The sequence below is a fragment of the Myotis yumanensis genome, unplaced genomic scaffold (assembly GCF_028538775.1).
Source record: "Myotis yumanensis isolate MYYU_CA2020_CCGP unplaced genomic scaffold, mMyoYum1.0.hap1 SCAF_10, whole genome shotgun sequence".
In the NCBI taxonomy this organism is placed as follows: Eukaryota; Metazoa; Chordata; class Mammalia; order Chiroptera; family Vespertilionidae; genus Myotis; species Myotis yumanensis.
The window spans coordinates 72,169,519-72,194,559 of NW_027223761.1; the positions used below are offsets into that span (position 1 = coordinate 72,169,519).

The following is a 25,041-nucleotide window of genomic DNA, read 5'->3' on the forward strand; positions in this document are numbered from 1 at the left end:
TCTTGTCATCACTCATGGTGCACATCACGCCTTAACCAACGCCCTCCCTTCCCCACTCTAAGCAAGGGCACAGGGCTGTAATGGACTCGATGCAAAATGTTGCCACCTGGTACACAGCTGAGAGGGAAGGGAGGGAAAAAGGCTAGAGGAACTAGAATGGACAAGAAAACAACAAGCAGCTTAACATTTCCTTTATCAGCAGACAAACGAGGCTCGATAGGAAGCAACAAAGAAAAAGGTGGACCTTATTCTTTTATTAAAGCACTACCAGGCCTCAAGATCGGTTACATAAAAGAAGTTTCTCAGACATGACATTCTAATTCATTCCTGGTTACTTGGAATGATGGCATGATTTATATTCAGCCTAGGCTGTCTGTCTTTGAAATTCTACCCACTCACATATTTGCATATTCAAAAGCTGTGTGAGCACAAAGATATTAAAATAGAATCCACGACACATTACAGTAGAATGACATGTCATTTATTCATATAACCGACAGGCAGTACTCAAAATTCATTTAAATAAGCAAGTGATTACACAAATGTCTAATAATACTAAAACTGGTAGAAGGTATAAAATACCATGGGTATGAAATGCCATGGTCAATACTATTCAACAGACTACAATCATAATTCCAAACAAAATCATGGCTTTTTATATGATTTTTAGCAGTTTTGGAATGATTTGATCACTTCCCCCTTCCAAGCAATTTACTTCTATTCATATAAGACAAGGTCATTATTTTCAAGAAGTACTGCAGAATCACATAGCTTAGGTTCCTCTCTTGCAACACATTTTCTTGCAAATTGTTTTTTTAATATTGCCTCTTGACAGAGAAACCAGTCAGCACGCAGTTGCCCAAGCACAGATGCTTGGATCAGAACCGTGCCGGGTGTAACTCTGAGTTCAGCAAGAGGCAGGCAGTGAGAAACCTTTTGCAGCTTTCGAAGTATGTATGCAGACTTCCTTTCTGAGGCTCTAAGCATCATAAACGTACATAGGCATCTGAGCCCGTGAAATTATGGGAGTAAAGTAATTGGATATCCAAATGACTGTGACAGACTTGGGGGCAAGTTACAATATAATTGTGCAGTACTTAAGACAAAAACAACAGCTATCTAAATTTGCTTCTTGTAAGCCTCGTTACGTTTTTTTTGGGAAGCGCAGCTATGTTTGCAGGAGTAGTTTGGCTTGTCATGTGTCTGTCTGTATTATTTTAAAGTCTTATACTTTATTGGAATGAGTCCCAAGCATGAACCTGGCTTGAAAAGCTAGCAGCAGTAGTCATGAAACATATCAATAAATTAAAAGGTTTCCACAGAACAAGATTCAGCTAACTCTCTTACATACAAAATACAGCTAGAGAAATGCGGTTCTTCAATGCTGAATTATGAGAGGGAGGAAAACAATCTAAAAAAATAGAAAACTCTCTCCATACGTGGGGCCAAGGTGGATGCAACACCGCTTAATGCACAAGATGAGCCGGTGCTCCAGAGACAGCGGTACCTGGGGATCTGGTAATTACGACCGAAAGATGAAAATACTGTACAAAAGGCATGCATACAATCACTGTGTGCGTTCAGGGTATGAGCTAGGACGAAGCAGAGATCTAACACGACAATGAGGCAGTGTTCCGGGGAATCCGTGAAAATCAGCGTAGGCGCCTATATGTTGATTAAACCTTCCGAAGCAGCAAAGTGTGGGCACAGCGCCATGTCGGGGTTCTGCAGCTGTTTTATGATCCTCTTGCGGAATTTCTCCCTCACGCGGTTGAATTCCATTATGTCCATGGGATCCTCTTCAATCCAAAACTTATGAAACTCGTGCATCAAATAGCCTGTTAGAGATAAGACAGTGATACGAACACAGGAGGGAAAAAAAAAATCCTTAATCACATTCAAAATCACCCTGAATGGCTCAAAGAGATGCCAGACCAAACAACAGCAACGTGGAGCTCCAAGAAGAGATGAGCATTTAAATAAAAGTATTTCACAGCAAATACTACTGCTAAAAATTATTCTTAAAAATCCAGTGCAGTAGGAGCTGTTAATCTGCAAGATTTTTGCAATTACTTCTGGAATGATCCTCACTCCTCTCAAGCAGAAATAAAAATTAATCCTGCCTTCTCTTGAATCTGAATCACATCTGGAACCTTCTGAAAGGCCGACAGTGACTGCTTTATCCTTCCCCTCCTGCTTAAATTAACATAATGGTCTAATTTTTCAAAATCACTCCACTCAAGCCATTTTTTCTCTTGATATCTGATTTGAATAAAGTTTTAAATTACCCTGACCAATCAAACAAATGCACCCTGACAATCTATTATGAGACAATAAAAATTGTAAATCAACTCTAAACAACACAGACCGGCCATTAAATTACATGAAATTGTTAATAAAACTTCCTTGCTCTGAAGCATAATTTCATATTCAAATACTTTTATGTCTCACAAACGTTATCTATGAATGACCTGGATTGGGAACATTTTTGGAACAAATGTTAGGTATTTGATATGAGAATCTATTCATTGTGTTCTGTTTCCCCACCGTGCCCTCGCCCTCCACCATATTCAGAATGGATATATGGACAGCTTTCTAAAAAGATAACAGTAGATATTTGCATGTGGTAAACCTATTGCAAGCACAAGTGTCTCTATGTATTAGGAAAAAAAGATCAGTTGAGAAAATAATCCTAGTTAAAAATCCCAGTAGCCAATCATTTCACAAGCTCTTCTTCGTGTTTTCATTAGAAGGCAGTAGAAACTAGGAGCAAGGATTCTGGAGCAGAAACCTAGTTTGAATCCCAGCTTCTTCACCTCCGTGGGAAAGGAGTGAGCATCAGAGATGACAGGGAGCGTGGGAAGAGAATTTTGGAACAAACATACTCAATTCTAGTTGTAAAAAAAACACACAATACCTTTTGTTTTTCTAGCAACTAGCTACTTAAGAGAAAACTTTTAACATAGCTTCATAAACAGAATTTTAAAATTTTTTATCTCACTATAAGACAAAATTAGAAGTAACCTTTGCTCTCACTCACCCTCCAATACACACTGCCAGATATTGGTCCACATCCACAAACTCACCTGATTATTCATTCACTAGAGGCCCGGTGCATGAAAATTTGTGCACTCGGGGGTGTCCCTCAGTCCGGCCTGTGCCCTCTTGCAGTCCAGGACCCCTCAGGGGATGTCCACCTGCCAGCTTAGGCCCACTCCCTGGAGGATTGGGCCTAAACTGGCAGGCGGATATCCCTCTGGTAGCCTAGGAGCCCCCCAGGGATGTCCAACTGTGGCTTAGGTCCACTTCCCACAGGGAGCAGGCCTAAGCCGTAGTCAGACATCCTTAGCACTGCCAAGGAGGCGGGAGAGGCTCCTGCCACCTCCGCTGCGCTCGCAGCCGTCAGCCCAACTTGTGACTGAGCTGAGCCAAGCTCCCCCTGTGGGAGCGCACTGACCACCTGGGGGCAGCTCCTGCATTGAGCATCTGCCCCCTTGTGGTCAGTGTGCACCATAGTGACTGGTCATTCCCAGTTATTCCACCATTAGGGTCAATTTGCATATTACCCTTTTATTATATAGGATTGCATTACTAGGTGTGCTTGTATGTCTTTAAGTAGATGGTCTCTCTACAACTATAGGAGGAAGGGTACTAAGGAGAAAGAGAATTTATATTGCTTTTTTGGGGGTGGGGGGTTGACTGCTCCATTTCTTTTGGAATTGGACTGTCTTTGGGTCATCCTCACACATTAACATGTTATGTTAATTTGTGTCAACACGAGTTAACATGAACATCTCTGATGGGGACACACACCAACCCTCATCCAAATAAGAAGCCCTAGATCAGAGGTATCAGTGACCTAGGAGCCATCCCAACCATCTCTGCTCCTTGATGCTTGGATTCCCAGAGGCATCATCCGGTCTTGAACTCTTCTGGTGGCAACACTGACATTAGCCTGTTCCACGGATAAAGAACTTGATTTGTTTCTCTCTCTCTCTCCACTCCCCTCCTCAATGAATAGAAGGAATTTATTTTCAGAAAAAAAGTTCAAATGAGAGTGGAGTGATTTGAAAGCTACCAGTTCCATCTAGGTATATTATCTCTCTCTGTGGGTCCCAAACAGAGACCTTGAGGATAGAACCATTTTTCCTTCTTTCTTTCTTTCTTTCTTTCTTTCTTTCTTTCTTTCTTTCTTTCTTTCTTTCTTTCTTTCTTTCTTATTGATTTTATTGGGGGACATTAGTTGATAAAATTATATAGGTTTCAGGTGTACAATTCTATAAAACATTATCTGTATATTTTATTGTGTGTTCACCACCCCAAGTCAAGTCTCCTTCCACCACCATTTATCCCCCCTATACCTGCTGCTACCTCCTCCCCTCCCCTTTCCCTCTGGTAATCACCATACTGTTGTCTGCATCTATAAATTTTTTTCTTAATCCCTTTACCTTTTCCACCCAGCTTCCGAACCCCCCACTTCTAAAAGCTGTCAGTCTGTTCTCTGTATCTATGAGTCTGTTTCTATTTTGTTTGTTAGTTTATTCGGTTACACATATGAGTGAAAATGTATGGTACTGGCTTATTTCACTTAGCCTAAAGCTCTCCAGGTCCATCCATGGTGTCACAAAGGATAACATTTCCTTCTTTTTTTTTTATGGCCAAGTAGTATTCCAAGAACCTGGTTCTTAAATGGTTCTTCCTTTCACCAAGCCAAACTATGTTGCCCTGTGTTTCTTGGAACAAATTCAATACTTCTCCATTTCAAGTATTTGAAGTGCCCTTTATGCCCCGAGCTTCTCTCTCTCCCAGGCTAAGCATCCCTATTTTTCCTCACCATTTCTCACATGCCATGACTTGGAGTCTACTCGTCATGCTGGTTGTTTCGGTGCACACCAACAGAAACTTGTTTCCTCTAATCTCAGTATCTTATTTAACCAAAACAACTCAATAATTCGTCCATCTCAGGGACTGGGAAAACTCCTAAAGTATCCCAAGAAGAGGGGGAGGGGTCCCTCTTAAAAATGAAGACCCTCCCAGATTCAACCAGACATCACAGTTCAGTAAGAGGAGTCTCATTCATGTCACTAAAGTTTGAGAACCACTGGTCTAAAAACACCCTCTTCTTAAGTTCCCTTGGCTTCTCGCTAAATATTAAAATTTTTATGGTTCTAAGTGAAATCTCTAATAATTTATAATTTCTCCATTCCTTGCTATATAAAGTACACACTGAATTTTCCTGACTTGGCCTCTGATCTCAAATAAAGACCCCTGAGCTATTTTGTATATAGAGTCAGATTTCCAGCATTATGCACTAAAATAATCCATGAGGAATTAAAGACATTTCATTGGTATCGCATGAGTTCTCTACTCCAATCGGCAATAATAAACGAACACTGTGAAAAATTAGCTTTAACGGAAGGATTCACTTTCCCACAACGCACATAAAAATGTTCCCTTTGTGCACAGTGTGCAGGTAAATTGGCAACTCACTCCAAAGGGGATCTAGGGTAGCACAGAGTGTTAGAAAAATGCAGATCCATTTGGTTTCCCCATTTTTCTACTTTACATGCAAAAACATACAGATGGAAAAACATTTTGAAAAGTTTAAAAGACTGGCTAGGATAAGAGTCAAGGTAAGGGTGTTTAATAATCTGCCACCATTCTCAGGATCCTTCCTCTTAAGGCTACAAAAGTCAAGCTATAAAGCTTATAGATTGGTTTCCCGGGACTCTCTCTACTGCATCAGGAAAATAATTAGAGACGTATAACATGATTTTAATCAGAATGCAGAGATGGTGGTGTGGCTTCCATTCTCTTATATAACACTCCATTCATTTATATAACATTACAGAGTGTTCATTAATCTGTTTTGTCCACTGGTCATTGGCCCTTCTTCCAATTAACAAATATGTAAAGATACAAGAACAAGGTAGAATTCTTATGCTCCCCATTCTTGGTCTTTTGGAGAGAGGGACCCAGGCAGACAATTTCAGCTGATGATTGATTATCCAAAGGAAGCTAGGAAAATAGTGTGGCAAGCAGAGAGAGAAAACAGGCCAGGCTATTGTTTATAGTCTCTCATTTAATTCTTCCAACAGTTTTGTGGGGTAGATCATGCTGATGTATCTTCATTTTATAGATGAGGATGCTGGGCTTAGGAAAAATACTTGGATGAGGTATAATTACACAATGATAGCTGGAGGCCGGAAGCCAGGACCTGAAGTCAGCTGGCTTTCCACTGCTGTGCCAGCTGTCTTTCCCAGGGTATTCTCTCCCTCTGGTTCTTATTCCTACTGAATACTTCCTTCTTTTGAAGGTCAAAGAAAATATAATTGTTTTTCCTCTTCTGGCCATTATGCTTTCCTTCTGCTCATTACACGAACCTTACTTCATCCGAGTGGAGCTTTGTGTTTAGTGGGGCTTTAGACTAAATGCAGTGTTCGTAGAATGTATGTTGGCAGTGCAGTGACCACTGAGTAATACTGTACAGGCAGACTGATAGAGCTGTTCTATTCTCACATTATTGCACCTAGATGAAACCCATTTTGAATACTAATTTGGCCTTCTAGTCCAAGCCTGCAGCATATCTGTTGGTGCTTGAACGTGTCTTGGTTTTGTTTCACTGCAAGTAGTTAACAGACAGCAAAGACATATGCAAGGATACAGGTAATTGCAAGAATATTACAGAGGAAATGGGCAGAACTGATCATGTCCAATGGAGGAACAATGAATTCAGAGCACTACTTTCTTCCTCTAGAAAGGCCTGAGTCCCTCTGCTTACACTCCAATCTACAGGGGCACTGCTGCTCTTTCTAAAGCCTGGTGATGGCCTTGGGAAAAGTAATCCTAATGCGTGCTTCCTCACCTGGGCTAGGGTTCCCTTGGAAACATATCAATCCAGGCCAAGGATTAATTGTTCTAGAGAAATTAGAATTCCTTTCTTCCACAAAGAACATCTTCCAACATTTTAGCCTCCCAACCAACCATCCATCCATCCATCCATCCATCCATCCATCCATTCATCCATCCAACACATTTTACTGAGTACCTACTCTGTAGCAGGCTCTGTGCTGAGGAAACAGTGAAGAAAACAAACATTTCTGTCCTTCAATGTCAATTGCTCTGATTCTAATTCTGATTCTCTCCTGTAAGAGTTTCCCCACTGGGTGGCTCTGATTTTCTCCTCAGTGCTGATGAATCTCAAACCTGCCCTTGGAACTCTTCAGAGCTCCAGAGCTTTACACTAGAATGCCCACTATGTAGCACCATGTGGATTTCCCAAAAGAACGCATCCCTGGCATGCCTAAAACCAACTCATTTGACTTCCTCTGAAAGCTGCTTCCCTAAAGAGCATGGTAAACATAGAAAAGGGTAAATACAAAGGGTGAAAAAACTTAGCAAGGGGCATTACTTACATACATTTTATGCTCTTTTAAATGGCTTAAAGGCTCTTTAATATATGTGCCTTCCATCCCTGCTCTTACCAATGTCATCCTTGGTCACACCCCTCTCAAACACTATTCTCTATTCCTTGAATCTAACATACTCTCTTGCCTTGTAGCCTTTGCCTGTGCCACTCCCTCTGGCTGGACTACTCAGCCACCATTGCTTTACCTTCTACCACTCCTCCTTCAGTCTCACAGAAAAGTGGCATTTGCTTTGGGAAGCTTTCCCTGACTCCCAAACCGACTGAGCTGTCAGCCAGCCTTTAATTTTTAAAAAAAGAGTATATTTACTTCTTCAGTCACAAAACTCTTCCAACCATGCTTTAATTATTTATTTGGATATTTGTATTCCTCTGTCAGAACCTGATAAAATCTCAATAATATTAGTTGGAAATGGTCAGAGCTGTTACAGGCATATAACCATCTAGTTGTCAAAATAGGAGCTGTAATCACATATTTGAAGACTTCCATTTTCCATTAAAATGTCACAGAGTGTAAGTATTTAAAAATTTGTTGTTTACTTTTATCTAAATTACACTGAACACAGTTTAACAAGTCTTGTTACAAAAAACAACCTGCAGCACTTCATGCCCTAATTCCTAAACATTTCAACTCTTTCAGCTGATTCTTTTGATTTTCAACCTCCATAGCTCTAAATAACATACTTGTTGCTTGATTTTTAAAAACTTCCCTATATATATGATGAAGTCTTAGCTCCTTTCCACCCATGCCAACCACACATTATCACATTTCTTACCTAGTATTAATAAGCTTCCTCTTTATTTGCTTAGTTTCAATTTACTTAATTTAACCCTAACTTATTTCCTAAATATGCCAGTGTTTTTTTTAATGTGTTCAAACTTGGTAGATATTCCATAAATTTCATATTCTTCAAAGATTCTCTCTCAGAGACTTCTGACCTGCTAAGATCTGGGTTTATTCTTCACAGACTATTGCATAGATATTGTGTTGGGCTTTCCCTTCCCCTTCAACCTAAAGATTCCCTTCACTTTTCTTCTATGCTAGACGTCATGCTTTCTGGACCGAATTCATTTTTACACTGTTATTTTGTGGAATTCATTAATTACACTGTTATTTTGTGAAAGCATATCTTTTTAGGAGCTTCCTTATAAAGTTACAAGAGGTACAATGTTTAAGACCTTGCATTAAAAATATGTCTTTATTGTACTCCCATATTTAATTGGTAAGTTAGACTGGACATAGAACTCTAACTTGGAAATCATATTCCCTTTAGGTTTTAAAAATAATTGGGCAGTTACATGCAAAAAAAATGAAACTAGACCACCAACTTACACCATACACAAAAATAAACTCAAAATGGATAAAGGACTTAAACGTAAGATGGGAACCATAAAAAATCTTAGAAGAATCCACAGGCAGCAAAATATCATACATTTGTCATAGCAATATCTTTACCAATACAGCTCCTAGGACAATGGAAACTAAGGAGAAAATAAACAAATGGGACTACATCAAAATAAAAAGCTTCTGTGCAGCAAAAGAAACCATCAACAAAACAACAAGAGAGCCCACTGCGTGAGAGAACATATTTGCCAATGTTATCTCTGATAAGGGTTTAATCTCAAAAATTTATGGGGAACTCATACAACTTAACAAAAGAAAGATAAATAATCCAATAAAAAAAATGGACAAAAGACCTAAATAGACCCATTTTGAAATAGGACCTACAGAAGGCCATGAGACATATGAAAACATGCTCAAAGTCACTAATCATCCAAGAGATGCAAATCAAAACAATGATATACCATCTCATGCCTGTCAGAATGGCTATCATTAACAAATCAACAAACGACAAGTGCTGGACAGGATGTGGAGAAAAAGGAACCCTCATGCACTGCTGGTGGGAATGCAGACTGGTGCAGCCACTGTGGAAAACAGTATGGAGTTTCCTCAAGAAAATTAAAAATGGAACTCCCATTTGACCCAGTAATTCCACTTCTAGGAGTATCCCAAGAAACCAGGAACACCAATCAGAAAGGATATATGCACCCCTATGTTCATAGCAGCACAATTCACCATAGCTAAGATTTGGAAACAGCCTCAGTGCCCATCAGCAGATGAGTGGATTAAAAAACAGTGGTACATCTACACAATGGAATACTACACTGCTGTGAAAAAGAAGGAACCATTTGCAACAACATGGATAGACCTAGAGAGCATTATGCTAAGGGAAATAAGCCAGTCAGAGAAAGATAAATATCACATGATCTCACTCATTTGTAGAATATAATGAACAATATAAACTGATGAACTAAAATAGATCCAGAGACACAGAAGCATCGAACAGACTGTCCAGTCTCTTCTGATCTAGTCTTGGTAGAATTCTGCTACACTCAATTCATCCAATCAGTCAGACCAGTTTCAAGGGACGAGAGGGACATCCCCACCGCTTTTACTTCTTAATGGGAGGAGTGTCAAAAATTTGAGGATGTGTTTAACCACCACACACAGACATTTGACAACCCTTGGCTGTCTGTGAATATTTTTGACTGAATAAAAAGCTAGTTGGACTAAAAGCTGATTGGAAGCACTGAGCACATAAGTAGGGCTTGGTGACTGTGAGCATAACTGTAGAGTGATATGGCTTGGCTATTTTCACTGGGGAGATCTAGATCAGAATGTAAATCCATGTAAACCAACACTTCCTCTTTCTAATGTCCACTGAGCACTGTGGAGCTATTTAATAATTTTACCTTCATAGCAGCTCTGTAAGGAAACGACTTATTTTTATAGATGAGATAACTAAGGCTTAGAGAGGTTAGTAAACATTGCTTTGGGAGTCCACTCAGATTGTTGTCAGAGTCTGAGCTCTTAAGTGCTATGTCATGCTGGACCAAAGGGAGAGAGAGAGACCTTCATGATGTCTTTAAGTCTAACCAAAACAGATACATTGGATATTATGCACAGGCTGTGAAAGAGGATAAAAAAAATCAAAAGTCCCCAAAGCAGCTAAATCACAAACATATCTCAGCTTCGACCCTTGTCTAGAGCATTATATAGAAACCTCCAATGATAATGAAGCAATGGACACTTACAGAATGTTTGTTGGAAGTGAGACAACGTTGGAGCTTCTGGTGCGACGTTATAGAAATGGGTCTTCAGAGCTCCGCTCACCAGTAGATTATATGCCAGGTCAGTTATATTGATGCCCACGATTGCAAAGGAGTACCTGTAAAGTGAAAACCACAAGGCAATGTGTGTCACATATGGGAATAAGATTTAAAAATATGATCATTTGATTATTAAATTATCAGAGTGGCAGGCTTCCCTTCCCTCTTCACCTTACCAAAACCCTGAATTTTGCAAATTATCAGAAAATCTCAATAATGCAGACTAAGAGAATGCTTTGTCTAGAAATTCCAATTCCAAATATACAAGAGAAAAAAATCAAAAATTGACAAAGCTTCATATGCAAGGATATTCATTATAGTTTTATTTACTAAATGGCAAAGACTTGGAAACTATGCAAATATTCTAAAAAGGTGATTGGTGAAGTAAATTATGGTAATCTCATATAATATATTCAGACAATAAAAGACTATCTAAGCAGAATATAGAACATTATGTATTGAACAAGCCCAGTTTTGTTATACACACACACGCACAAATGTGTACAGAAAGCAGGCTAGGATGAAATGCCACAAAATACTATTATGGGTATGTTAAAAGTAATAATATTGGGGTGATTTTTTGGTTTACTTTCCTACATTTTCTAAATTATCTATAATAAATCTATATTACTTTTAAAATTAGAAAAATATAAATATTTTAATGCTCAGGGTATATTTTCTAGTTCCCTACCTGTCTATAAAAATTAAATGAAACAGTTATTAAGTCCCATCTGGTAATATATATCCAGTACATTTAAAACAAGGTCGCTGTTCAAAACATTTTTAGATAAAATGGGCATTATAAAAAAAAAACTTCTAAAGTAAATTTTATCTAAATGCCTATACTTGATAGAAATCCTTAAAAGAAAACTACCAAATACAATTATGAATGATTTCTGAAATGGTTTTCATATAGTTTCTAAACCTTGCAGTTGGTGACAGGCAAAGTAGTCTTATATAATCATGCAAATACAAATATATCCAAAACCATAAACCATCCTTTTAAAAATTCAACTGGATTATATATTTCCATCAGGACAAGTAGATCTTCATCCTTGTCATCTCTGACAGAGCTTCTCAGACATTTCTGTTCTGGTTCAGAAATCCAACACTCACCCAATTGCTTTGTCCATCCTTTTCTGCTGCCATTCTGCTTTGCTGAATTTGCTGAATGAATGAATAAATAAATAAATAAGATTTAATCTCTAATTGGTACTTGTTCCCTTTATGTTCATGTTTAAACGGTTACACAGATGTCTGTAACTCGGTTATCAAACAGAAACCCATGAAAATGTTGTCAATTAAAAAGCCACAATACAATTGATATGGAGCTTAGAAATGGAATTGTTTAAAGCTCTGCTACTTATTCCCTGCTCACTTTAGTTCAGCTTTGGGAGATAGCCCTAAAGGCCAAACATTATGATACTCTTTTGTACTATTATTAATTAGGAAACATGACTTCCACGAACCCTCTCCTCTAACTAGGTGCCACCTCACTCTCATGATTCCTCATGTTTGGTTTTATGTCTTGGCATTTATCCTACTCAGCCTTGTTTGTGATGTCTGGCACATAGCAGATACCGAATAAATATTTATTGATAAATAAGTAGATTTAGAGAAGAGGAGGAAGGAAGGAAGGGAGGGAGGAAGGAAGGAGAATGAAAAAGAAAGGAAGGAAGAAAGAGAAGGATGGAGGAATACTACATAGGTTTTAAAAATTCTGTCTGAACAAGTGCTATGGCATTTCCTCTGGTTATGCAAGGACAATTAAGCCATAGAAATTCCACTTTTAATCCATTTTATAATTTGAGCTTCTGAACAAGGCTGTTTGAAGAAAGGGTCCCATCATGGAAGCATTCTGAAAATACCGCCTTGCATTCTATTACTGTGTGAGCAATCCTCACCCACTCGGTATTGCTAACGTCTTGTAGGCAGGAACCACATCCACTCTTCATTGTGGTTAATGGGACCTCATTCAGTGTTTTACGCTAAAACGTGGTTAGCATTGGAACTAAATACAATTTTAAAACTAGAGTTATAAACATTTAGCTTCCAAGTAGGAGAGAGTTTTATATAGTACACGGCAAACACTACATTAAAAGACACACATGTAATACACACAGCACAACACCACAAGAACACAATGCAAAGTTTATATTTATCTATATGTACTTCCTACCTTGTAAATGACTACCTATAATCCAAAGTAACTATCTTTAATTCATGTGAAAATAAATGTCGCCTCTTTTTAAAGTGTGACTGCCCGCCAACAAAGCAACCAATCAGCCAAAGAGGCATCAGGACATTTTTACCTTAAAAGACTCATAATCAAATTAAAATGAGTTGTGTGTGAAATTTTTTAAAAATATATTTTTATTGAGTTCAGAGAGGAAGGGAGAGGGAGAGAGTGATAGATACATCAATAATGAGAGAGAAGCACTGACTGGCTGCCTCCTGCACGCCCCCTACTGGGGATTGAGCCCACAACCCAGGCATGTGCTTTGACCAGAATCGAACCTGGGACTTTTCAGTCTGCAGGGCAACGCTCTATCCACTGAGCCAAACCAGCTAGGGCGTGTGTGAAATTTAAGAAACTTTATATAAGTGAATTTATAAGCACCTATTTTCTCTTCAACAAATCTTTGTAAATACACAGTCTTTTCCATATTTATTAAATCTCTATCTGCACTGAAAATATGAGAAGCCCAAACAACCTCCACTCATTTGATTACCTGTAGGATATCCTGACCCCAAAAGAATGAATCCTTCTCTTCAGGAAACACACACACACACACACACACACACACACACACACACACACTAGCACACCCACACATCTTCCCCCCCAAACAAACAAACAAAACCTAACAGTCAAAATTCTCCTTTAAACTTGGATCTACTTTTATTCCTCAAGTTACTTCAGGATTTGATGGATGGATGTCCCCACAAGCAGTGGTGTCTAATGCTTGCTGACGGACAGACAGGAGAGAGTTTTTCTGAGTATCTATAGGCTTCTCCCTGTTGAACACCTGAAATATTTAGGGCCTGACAGAACCCATGTTGCTATCACATTGGCCAATATACAGGGTGTCTCAAAAAATGTATGCATACTTTAACAGTTGATAGCTCAATTCTGAAAATAAAATGTATTTTAATAAACACTGCATTTATAATTATTCAAAGTATGTGTATACATTTTGGGGGGACACCCTATATACTTTTTTTTTCAAATATCAGTGAAGGACAGTAACATTTTCAAAACACTCTGGCTTGTATCCAGTAAAATTTACCACCAATTTGAAGTGATCCATATTTGAACAATTTTATTGTAGCTTGAGGGACAAAGCATTGTAGTTTTATGTACATGCCCTGTGTGCGCACACAGGCACATGCTAGTGTCTTCTTAATCACACAAACCCTCAAATACTTCCTCTCTGATGCTGACGTGGGAGGTAAAACTATAAAGCCTTTCTCTGAGAATGGCTGATAGACAAAATTAATCCCCCTGCAATGGTTAATCAAAAAGTATTTTAAGCTTATTGTCTCTTCCCAAGGACCCTGGAGGATTCATGACCTCTGGCCGATGCTCCTCTGGGAATGCCACCTGACATTGCACACAGACTTCAGTCAATTTTAATTAGAGGGAGTTCAGAGCCTCTGCATCTCAGAAATATGCAATTCATGCAGTGTCGTTAAAAATCAACATAGCTCGATTTTAGCCATGTAATATATCAAGAAGGAGAGGAGTGACTTTAGTGGTTTCCCAAAGTAAAGATAAAAGAAAATAATAATTTAATCTTATGAAAGATCACAAATATAAATTTGAGAAGTATTGTATAATTAAAGGAGCCTTAGATAACAGAAGCTAGGATAAGTATAATAGTACTTTGGGGAGGGGAACCCCAAAGCCAACCTGCTTCTGAATTTTGAGAATGATGTGATAAAACCTAGGATTTAGTTAGAAAACATGGACACTAACAAGGAGCTTGCCATGCTGGGGAGAAAAGGCGATACAAAACCACAACTGCAAAATAGCAGAACTCCTTATAATAAGAATGACTAAAGCATATATAACTACTATATGTAATAATGAAATGAGAAATGCATTAATAGAAGAGAAAATTTGCTCTGTGCAACAGAATTCCCATATAAAACGTCCACCTCTGGGAGTGGATGGGGCCAGAGCATGTGTGGAGAGGTGGTCAGCCTTTAGGTGAAGTGTTCAAAATGTTGCTCCAAGCAGGTATAGCCGTGGTTGTAGAAAGGGTTTTTGACATTACCTATCAGGTTGGTTTAACCTGGCTTTTCTCGCCTTAAAACAGAGCCAGAATATGATACACTATATTAAATTAAAAGATAGAAAATGCTTGCTTTTTGAAAGATTTTCATGAACTTATATTTCTTTAAAAAATTTAGCCTATACTTATTCTAAAAGAAAAGAAAAGCAACAAAACACAAAGCAAAGAAAAAAAATACCTTATTTCCTCTTTAGTGATATCCCTTCATGTAATCAGGTAAAGAAAAAAATTAGAAAGGTAAACAAAAGTACAAATAATTTAGAACCTAGAATTGTATTTAAAAAAAAAGAAAAGCCTCAGCAATTCCAGACTTTTCAGTTAGTCGCTGACTTCATGACTTCCATCCTCCGCTCCAATCCCCCATCACACACCTTGTCTCTGAACTTTTCCTTTTGGACTCTACTTTCTCCTTCTATGCCTACCTCCTCCGTCTCCCTGGACACCAGTGATTATATGAGTCCCTTTAAATACATATCTCACTCTAATGGTTCCATTTTACATCCTCAATCCCGTAAGTACCTGAAGATTTTTTGTAGGTTATATCCATTTAATTCACAGAGAACAGCATGTTTCAGGGTAAGGATTTCCATTTAACAACAACAAAAACAATATGCACAGAAAACCCTGGGCAACCATATAGAGTAATATGTAAATGTGCAAATATACTTTAAAACACAAGTCATTCCATAGTGTTTGTAAGGCAGAACTTTATGGTAATGAAGGCCTCTACCTGGTGCCAGCTAATTTAATAATCGTTAATGTAGAGCTAATGCAAATCAGTACCTGAAGTTTTAACTGTCTATTCAGAATCTGTCAGAAGAGTTTGTTTGAAAGAACTTCAAGCCTCACTTTCGGTGGTGTGACTCCTGAGAAGCTCATCAACAGACCCATGTAGGAGATGAAGTTAATTCTACCTCATCCATAAAGCCTAGTCCACCTTTTCAAAAATTACCTGCATTTTGGATGAAGAGAGTCAGAGAGGACCTGCTGAGCTGCTGTGGCATCCCTTTCCGCAAAATACCTGCAGTTGGAGGGAAGAAAACCGTAACTCCATACTTGCTGAAGACATGCGCTTTAACCCAATTGGAGGCCATTTGAATTCAGAGATGGACACTAGCGTAAGATTGACAGCTGTTTCAGCTCCTCCAGATAACAGCTTTCCTGATTAGAATTTTCCCAATACAATGACAGTATGATAGGGTAGTTGTAATACTCATATAGACTTGGGAATGATTACAGTAGGTTTGCAAATATAATTATGAACTTTGCCATTCCCTAGAGAGCCCAAGATATCCTCATTAAGAGGGTTATAGGTGAGGGGGGCAGAAAGAGACCCCTCATAAGGCAGAAAAGTCTGGAAGAAGGGACATGATGAGAGACTTCAACAGACAAAGGGCACGGAAAGGAGGAGACTAGAGAATACAGAATGTATTTCAAATGCATTTTTCTTGGGGAATATTCATGGAGTATTTGAATTCTGAATAACTGGAAAATCTCTAGAGCTTAGAGATGTTAAAAATAAAACTTAATTCTGGGGAAAAGGAGAAAATGAAGTTTCCTAGAAAATGAAACTATAGCATGCTATTTAATTTGATATGAATACATTTCCTGCATAATTCTAAAGAATAAAACAAGCTCTTGAATTTTGTTTCAGAAAATTTCATGTAGGGGAGGCAGCCAATCGATGTTTCTCTCTCACATTGGTGTTCTCTCTCTCTCTCCCTTTCTCTCAAATCAATAAAAACACATCTTCAATGAGGATTTAAAAAACTATATCACTATTCTCACTTTTAGGGTGTGTCAAAGGATACAAGAACTACCATAAAAGGACTCCCTTTGGCTTGAAAAAGAATGACCACAGATGACTCAATTTAAGCTTGAAAAAAAATAATGAGCAAAATTATTTGAATCACAGTAAACATATAAAAACCAGGATTAAAAATAATATTTAAAATGTAAAGAGATACTCCCCAAAACATTTTTGATCACTAACATGGGAACTAGGGTACCAAGGCCTTGTGCTACTTATTTAGTGAGCATCTGTCCTGCCCATATTTTAGAGAAACCAAATAACCATAGTGGATAAAGGAAACTGAATCTCTACAGAATTCCAGCCAACAACTGTGGGAAGAATGACAGAATTAGAAAATCATTTTTTGCACAATTAATTAATTGGTTCAGTGAAGACTACTGAAGGAGGAAATGGTTAGATGCAGCTGTCAAACTGTGATGCCTCTGACCCATCTCAGCCTGGGAACCGACTGGGGACACTGCAGGCCTCCCACCGTGACATCAACCTGAACCTCTTGAAGCCTTTCTGAGTACCTGCGACTTTCAGAACATACAGGAGATGGGTATAAATGCAAACAGGCAAATCTAGACCGTGGGACATTTTACAGGACAATCGGCTGGGGAACTTGCACAAGTTAACAGCACAGCAGAGGGGTCAAAGGGAGAGAGAGGGCAGTGGGAGAGAAACTGCTCCAACTGAAAAAGACCGGAGACTCATAATAACCAAGTACAATGTAGAGATCTTGTATACAATTGGTTAGAACAAACCAGCTATAAAAAGAGATTTTTGAGAGAACTGGGAAATTTGAATATGGACTAAATATAGAGGACACTAAGGAATTATTATTAATTTTGATAAATGTGATAATGGCATTTGGGTCAATGGAAGGTAATTCTCATGTTTTTTTAAAAAACTTAACAGTGAAATGAAAAACAGTGTAAGATTTTCATTAACATGCTTCTACCTCCAAAACAAATATGACAAGTATTTAAAAACCTTGATAATTACTGAATCTGGGCGATTAGTATAAGGGGAGTTCTTTATAATCTTCTCTCTGTTGTTACATATACTTAACATTTTTCATAATAAAAAATTTAAATAAATACATTTGAGATTTGCTTAAAAGAATCCATCTAGTTTGCCAGATCAAAGTAAGATGGTAGCTTTTCTTTAAAAAATAAAATTTTTAAAAAATACATTTTTATTGATTTCAGAGAGAAAGGGAGAGGGAGAGATTGAAACATCAATGATGGGAGAGTCATTGATTGGCTGCTTCCTGCATGCCCCCTATTGGAGAATCGAACCTGCAACCTGGGCATGTGCCCTTGACCAGAATCGAATCTGGGGCCCTTCAGTCTGCAGGCTGACGCTCTACCCACTGAGCCAAACCAGCTAGGGTAAGAGGGTAGCTTTTTAACTTTCATGAGCCTGAGTTATCTCTCAGAGGACTGGAATGTTTTCTTGGAATCTTCTTGGAAGTAGCTTTTGGAACTAATAACTCAATTTTATCATTTCGGCCTGAGGAGACCAGAGCCTCGCTCTAACACTTACCCATTCTTCATTTACTTACTGCAAATTGTACAGTCCCAGAAGTCCCATTCCTCGAAAATCTGTTTTAGGATCATCACCTTGGAAGCCAATTTCACACCATTGCTTAGAAATCCGAGATGCTAATGGAGTATCGGGCTTCAAGAATTTCCATAACTGGAGACAAAAAAGAAAATTAGCCTTTTGACATATGCACATAAATATTCTTCCCGACTGGCTCAGATTTTTAAAACTACATCATTAGGAGGAGCTTTGCAAAAGTCAAATACATGCAAATATATAACAATTAAAGATTTGATCATCTTTCAGTTACCCATGACAGCAGTTCTCAAAGTATTGTCTGAATACTCCTGGAGGGTCCCCATGACCTTTTCAGAGAGTTTGGGAGGTAAAAACTATTTCATAAAAAAATCAAATAGGTTATTTGCCTTTTCTCTCTCATTTCATGAGTACACGGTGGAATTTTCCAGAGGCTGCATGACCTGTAATGATGTCATCCCTCTGAAAGCAGTGGAATGTGTGCTTTTATATTTTAGTGTTTTGAGTATTTCTGCTTTAATTTCTAAGCAGATATTATCTCTCACACAAGCTATTTGGAGTCCTCCAAAAATATACAAGAGAATAAAGGGGAGGAGAGAATTTTGAGGGCATGCATTCCCTCAGAAAATGCTTAACCTACTTTATCACCAAACTTTTAGCAACATTATTAACAAAAAGAAAAATGGATAGCCAGAACTGGTTTGGCTCAGTGGATAGAGCGTCGGCCTGCGGACTGAAGGGTCCCAGGTTCGATTCCGGTCGAGGGCATCTACCTGGGTTGCGGGCACATCCCCAGTGGGAGGTGTGCAGGAGGCAGCTGATCGATGTTTCTCTCTCATCGATGTTTCTAACTCTCTATCTCTCTCCCTTCCTCTCTGTAAAAAAATCAATAAAATATACTTTAAAAAAAAAAGAAAAATGGATGGACTTGAGTTTTATTTCTTACAGCTCACCTATAATGATGTGAGAGTAAATACACATAGCTAAATAAAGGAAGACCAATAATGTTCATGAATAACCCTCAAAACATATTATTATGTTTAAGAGTTACCTAAAAATGTTTCAACAATAATCAATTTTGTATTAATGGACAAATGTAGATTCTAAACACTATGTTTGTCATTGTTTAAGAAACCAGTTCTATTTTTCTAAGCTTTCTGTAGAAAGATACCTTTAACACATATCATTAGAGAGAGGCATGCAAACAAATTTACTTGTAAAAATATTAATAATATTTTAAAAATATATTTTATTGATTTTTTACAGAGAGGAAGGGAGAGGGATAGAGAGTTAGAAACATCGATGAGAGAGAAACATCGATCAGCTGCCTCTGGCACACTCCCCACTGGGGATGTGCCCGCAACCAAGGTACATGCCCTTGACCGGAATCGAACCCAGGACCCTTGAGACCGCAGGCCGATGCTCTGTCCACTGAGCCAAACCGGATAGGGCTTAATAATATTTTATATTTTCACTATAGAGACAGATACTAATGTTAAATTTCCTTATTACTATTTCAATATGATTCAACTTCTAAATTGTTTATTCTATGTTGTATAGATTTTAAAGTTTTAGCACAACAGAAATACACAAACTCCTTGCTTTATAGTCAACTGTCACATATCTTTTTTTAAAAACTATTTTTATTGATTTCAGAGAGAGGGAGAGAGAAATAGAAACATCAATGATGAGAGAGAATCATTGATTGGTTGCCTGCTGCAGGCCCCACACTGGGGATCGAGCCCACAACACGGGTATGTGCCCTTGTCCAGAATCGAACCTGGGACCTTCAGTCCATAGGCTGACGCTGTATCCACTGAGCCAAACCGGCTAGGGCCTGTCACATATCTGACACAGTATAAAACAATGCTCAATCACAGGAAATACCAACAAAAGAGTTGTAATCCATCAAAGTTATTTTAGGCACTAATCAATAATTATGTGTAATTCAAATGATACAATATTTTATCTTAGTGGCACTACAGGTAATTTTACTCTAAAGAGTGAAAGAAAATTTTCAGAGGAAAGAAAGTAAATATGTCATCCTTGAAAGCAAAATATGAAACATGGGTATAAGAAATCTCTTTTTATTTTATCCATATAAGAACTTGCCAGTGCTCTGCATTCATCAAAACAGAAAATGTTTCTGCGTTCATCACAATACCGAAAAATGAGAGAGAAGTTCTCTTTTAAAAATGCCTTTAGGAACCATTACTGCCACAATGAAAAATAAATACAAACAAAAGGAAGCAGACTGTAAAGCTCATCACATTCATGTGGACAATTATTTGATGTGATCTCAGGGCCCTACACTGTTTAAATGTACCTGGTTTCATCAAGTGAGTGAAATAAAAGAACAAAAGCAAGCATTTTTAAGTCATAAACTTCATTCATTGGCGGAATACTTAGTTTGGAGGAGTAAACGTTTAAATAATAAAATGCTTTAAAAAGAAATTCCATTTTAATAATTTCATGTATCAAGATAGATAAGACGAATGGCTAAAAAAGTGTCCTAAATTAAGTTCTTAATCCTTTCTGCTTTAATCAGGCTCACTTTTTTGGTAAATGCAAGTTGGTTATGCTAAAATACTTACATGAGTGCCACCATGTGTATATTTCCTGTAAGAATGCTTGAATTACTGCATTCTCCTCTGATAGATAGGCTCGTCCCTGAAAAAACTGAGGGTCAGAGGCAGGGTGCCCCTGAGGGAATGAGGTTATTTCTTTCACGTTGGAAGCCGACTGGAAATCTGAACTGAGGTGGTGTGGTCGGGGCCTCAGGTCGGGACCTGGGACTGTGCTCCTGGGAGTGGAGTTATTACAAAGCCACTTGCCAAGTGAAGGAGAACAGAGCTAAAAAGGGTGATTCCAGTGGCAGGTGACTGCATGCTGCATCAGACTATTATCCATCAAGGCCCATGTTCCGTTTAATTCTGTTCTCTGCACGGAGCCTTTACTGCAAGTGTATTTGACCACGTCTGCCTCGTTTCAGGTCTGCTGCAGGGCAAGGCCATTCATTCAAAAGCAGCTTTCCACCGTGAGACTCCCTCTTCCCATTAGGACAGCATCTTTTAATTCAGGGTTATATTTTTTCTATTAAGTCATGAATCCCCCTAAAACTTTGCCTTTATTATTAATTTGGTTTAAAATGTTTAATAAAAATGTCCATGTGATTAATTCACATGGACAGTACCACATGAATACTAGTATAAAGTGATATTATTCAGTTTCATTCCAGCCTATGTTTAAATGACCATAAAATCCAGGTTTTTCTTTTTATTCTTTAGGTAGGAACAGTGATAACGGTCTCCTATGCTTAAAAATCAAAGCACTTACACAAAATAGCAATATATTAAAACTCCTAAACCAGGAGTCAGCAAAGTTTGTCTATAAAGGGCCAGAGAGTAAATTCTTTAGGCTTTGGAGGCCACACGGTCACTGCTACAACTACTTAATTTTGCCACTGTAGTACAAAAGTGGCCACGGACAATACGTAAGTGAATGAATGGATGTGTTCCAACTGAACTTTATTTACAAAAATGGGTGGCTGGCCAAATTTGCTAACCCTTGCTCCAAACAATTTTATAAAGTAGGTAAGAAGGGTATTATTACCCATTTTAAAAGATGAAGAACACTAAGCTCAGTCAGTTAAACACAAACCATGGGCCAGTCTCTGGAAATACAAATGGGAACAAGACATGGTGTCCCCCTTGAGTGGTAGTGCCGTAGTGTAGAGCCCTTTCTAACTGTGTGAGCTGGGCAGTCACCTAACTGCCCAGCCTCAGTTTCCTCACGTGAAAAATGGGGATAATACCTATATCTCACCAAAAGGTTACTGTGACATTTACCTACATGGCTGGCACAAACTAAACACTCAGTGAATGTTTTATTATTACTGATTTTGTTACTATCATACTTGCAATTTGAATAAACTGAAGAGGGAAATAGAGACCCCATTCCTAAGTTTGCTTGGGGAGGATAGAAAAGATGTCTAAATTCAATAAATAAGGTCTTAAAAAAATAAGCAACTTCTGCTGTAGAAATAATGGGTAACAGAGGGAACAGCATGAGCACATACGTGGGCACAGGGGATGGCACAACCATCTGGGTCAGGGTGAGTGGCAGAGCATGGTGGAAATGCGCTGTCTATGACGGATACAGGAGCGACAGCTTGGAGAAATAAATCAGAAAGGGTCCCAAATGCATGCTAAGGTGCATGGGCTTTCTACAGTTAGACCCAGGAAACCTGAAGTTTTTAACCTAGAGAATGACATGACTAGGTAATCCCTCCAACAGTATTTAAGGAGACAGAAGAGAGGAAGTGTTACTGGCCCAATTGGAGATAATGGCTAGAATAAGGCCATGGGCATGGAAAACACTGGAGAGGTATTTGCGGGGAGCTCTACAGTAAGATGCGGTGATTTCTGTAAATGCACAGTATTTCTCTAATTAGATTGCAAGCCACTTAAGAGCAGAAAGGATGCCTCTCCTCAAATTGCCTAACACAGTGGTCGGCAAACTCATTAGTCAACAGAGCCAAATATCAACAGTACAACGATTGAAATTTCTTTTGAGAGCCAAATTTTTTAAACTTAAACTATATAGGTAGGTACATTGTTATTAACTTAATTAGGGTACTCCTAAGGCTTAGGAAGAGCCACACTCAAGGGGCCAAAAAGCCGCATGTGGCTCGAGAGCCGCAGTTTGCCGACCAGGGGCCTAACACAATAGTGGACGGTCCTGCCTGTGTAATTCCCTGTGTGAACCAGAACCTGGGCTAAAATGATTGTAGTTTGCTCACCTCTAAAGTAAAGGGAACAACCATCACTTTCCTTACATCTTATAATGGTGGCAATAAAAAGTGGTAACACATACATACTGAAATCCGGACCACAGATAAGCCATATCACAAAAGTTCTTGACGTGTATCTAATGAACTACAATTATTCATGCATTCACCCATACTGATTACTATGTGCCAGCACACAGACAACAGATCAGCTAAGATGGTACATAGCAAGTACTCAAATTCCATTGGTTCAGTGGGCATCTCAGCCACGCAAATGAATTGTTCAGGTGGTTGTGGCCGGTGTATTAATTATATCACCCCCTTTCTCTTACCTTCACCTCTTATTTCCCACCTTGAAATCATTTTATTGAACTCAACTTCCTTTATCAGAAATGGAAAAAATAAGGCAATAAAAGGAGATGAAGCTCAGCCAGTGGCTTAGCTAAAATTAAACAGAAGCAAAAGGAAAGGAGAAAAACTATTGCTAAGAATGTGGCTTCTTTAATGCTTAATGATTCACCTCAGATCTGGCACTAATTAGTAGAGACCAATGACTCATCTGTTTAAGTACTTACTCCTTTCACACAAAACCACAACAAGATACACTTTTAAAATTACATCTTTTATTGACATTTTAAAATAAAATAAAGTCAGGGCAGCTAAACAAATATTTCTTTCCAATTTTGTTACTGCCCTTTTGAATTTTAGGCACTGCTCTGGACCTAGGGGCTCAAAAATGAATAAGACCTGGGTACTGAACTGGTTGGTAAAGCTGCTCTTCTTGCTGTTTCGGGTGTTGGAGGTAAATATTTCATTGGAAAATTCATGTGAGAATTTAGGTGTAAAGCCAATTTTCTCCTGTAATCTGAGGAAGCATCAAAGGTGTTTTCTGTGGGCTTTCACATTGAGCTCAAGTTTAGATTGTTTAACTGTGTTGGAAGCCAACAGGAGAAATAGCAATCATCAAAGAGTGTCCTGGGATTTCCATTTATGACTTTTAGTAGACATCAAAGAAGATGAGGTTGGTTTCTGCTTCAGCAATAGCCCTCGTGGGAAATTACCCAAGGCCTTCATGATGATTATTTATTCATGTAACGTGGAGACTATTAGAAGAGGAGGTGAAGGTTTATATCTGGTGTGTTAAAATTGCTGGGAGGCTAATATGCAATTATAAATATTACTTCTGGCTGTCAGAGCAAAACCCTAAGACTCTCACATGATCTGATGGTGTACTATGGAACATAACAAGATGCTACTCCAAAGCACTGGATTTTAAGTTAAGAAATCAAGATAAAAAATTTTAAATCAACCTTTGGAACTACTCATCTGAAATGTTTTCTAAATTCACTCCTGAATATAGATGCTTTTTAGGATAAAGTGCCTATCACACAGCAGACGCTTGGCACACATTAGCTGGCCGAAGTGAGGGCCGGCAGTGTGTTCGAGGACTGACCTTCAGAAGCATTTCCTCGTGTTGGGGGTTATCAGAATCATAGGGCTCTCTGCGCAGCTTTTCCACATCTGCAATAAGGTTTCTGTACCCGACGATCTGCAGGAGGCAAGCCTGGAGGGAGATTCCCAGCCTGTGGTGTTCAAAAAGGAAGAAACACACATGAAGAAAAGCATAACATACGTTGGCATTTGTTCACTTGATGTAATCACAGCAGGACTTGTCCTATTTCTCTAATATCTAGGGAATTGCCCAAATAGCATCTGTCTAACAGAAGCACAGTTTCTTACTGCATCTGCATGGACAGTTGTAGAACTTGGCTAAAACTTACCTTGCATTCTGGCCTTTTCTTAAGCTATGTTGCAACAATGTGGCTTAAGAAACAAGGGATTTTTTGTTCTTAATCCTCACCCAAGAATATTTTTCCATTGATTTTTAGAGAGAGTGGAAGGGAGGTGGAGAGACAGAGAGAGAAACATCAATGTGAGAGAGACACATCGATTGGTTGTCTCCTGCACTTGCTTCTAC

The 25,041-nt window shown here is 38.6% G+C and overlaps 1 protein-coding gene across 3 annotated transcripts in view; it reads right to left on the minus strand.

Annotated features, from left to right (window-relative positions):
* Window positions 1–459: 459 nt before the first annotated feature.
* Window positions 460–25,041, minus strand: part of ELMOD1 (ELMO domain containing 1) — a 68,618-nt gene continuing 44,036 nt past the window's right edge. For all 3 annotated transcript variants that reach the window (XM_070425987.1, XM_070425985.1, XM_070425986.1), the window contains 6 exons: window positions 24,517–24,646; window positions 18,258–18,391; window positions 15,848–15,916; window positions 11,714–11,764; window positions 10,523–10,656; window positions 460–1,838 (listed from right to left, as the gene is read on the minus strand). In XM_070425987.1, coding sequence (XP_070282088.1) covers window positions 1,666–1,838; window positions 10,523–10,656; window positions 11,714–11,764; window positions 15,848–15,916; window positions 18,258–18,391; window positions 24,517–24,646 — 691 coding nt within the window. In that variant the 3' untranslated portion in view covers window positions 460–1,665. The remainder of the gene's footprint in view (window positions 1,839–10,522; window positions 10,657–11,713; window positions 11,765–15,847; window positions 15,917–18,257; window positions 18,392–24,516; window positions 24,647–25,041) is intronic.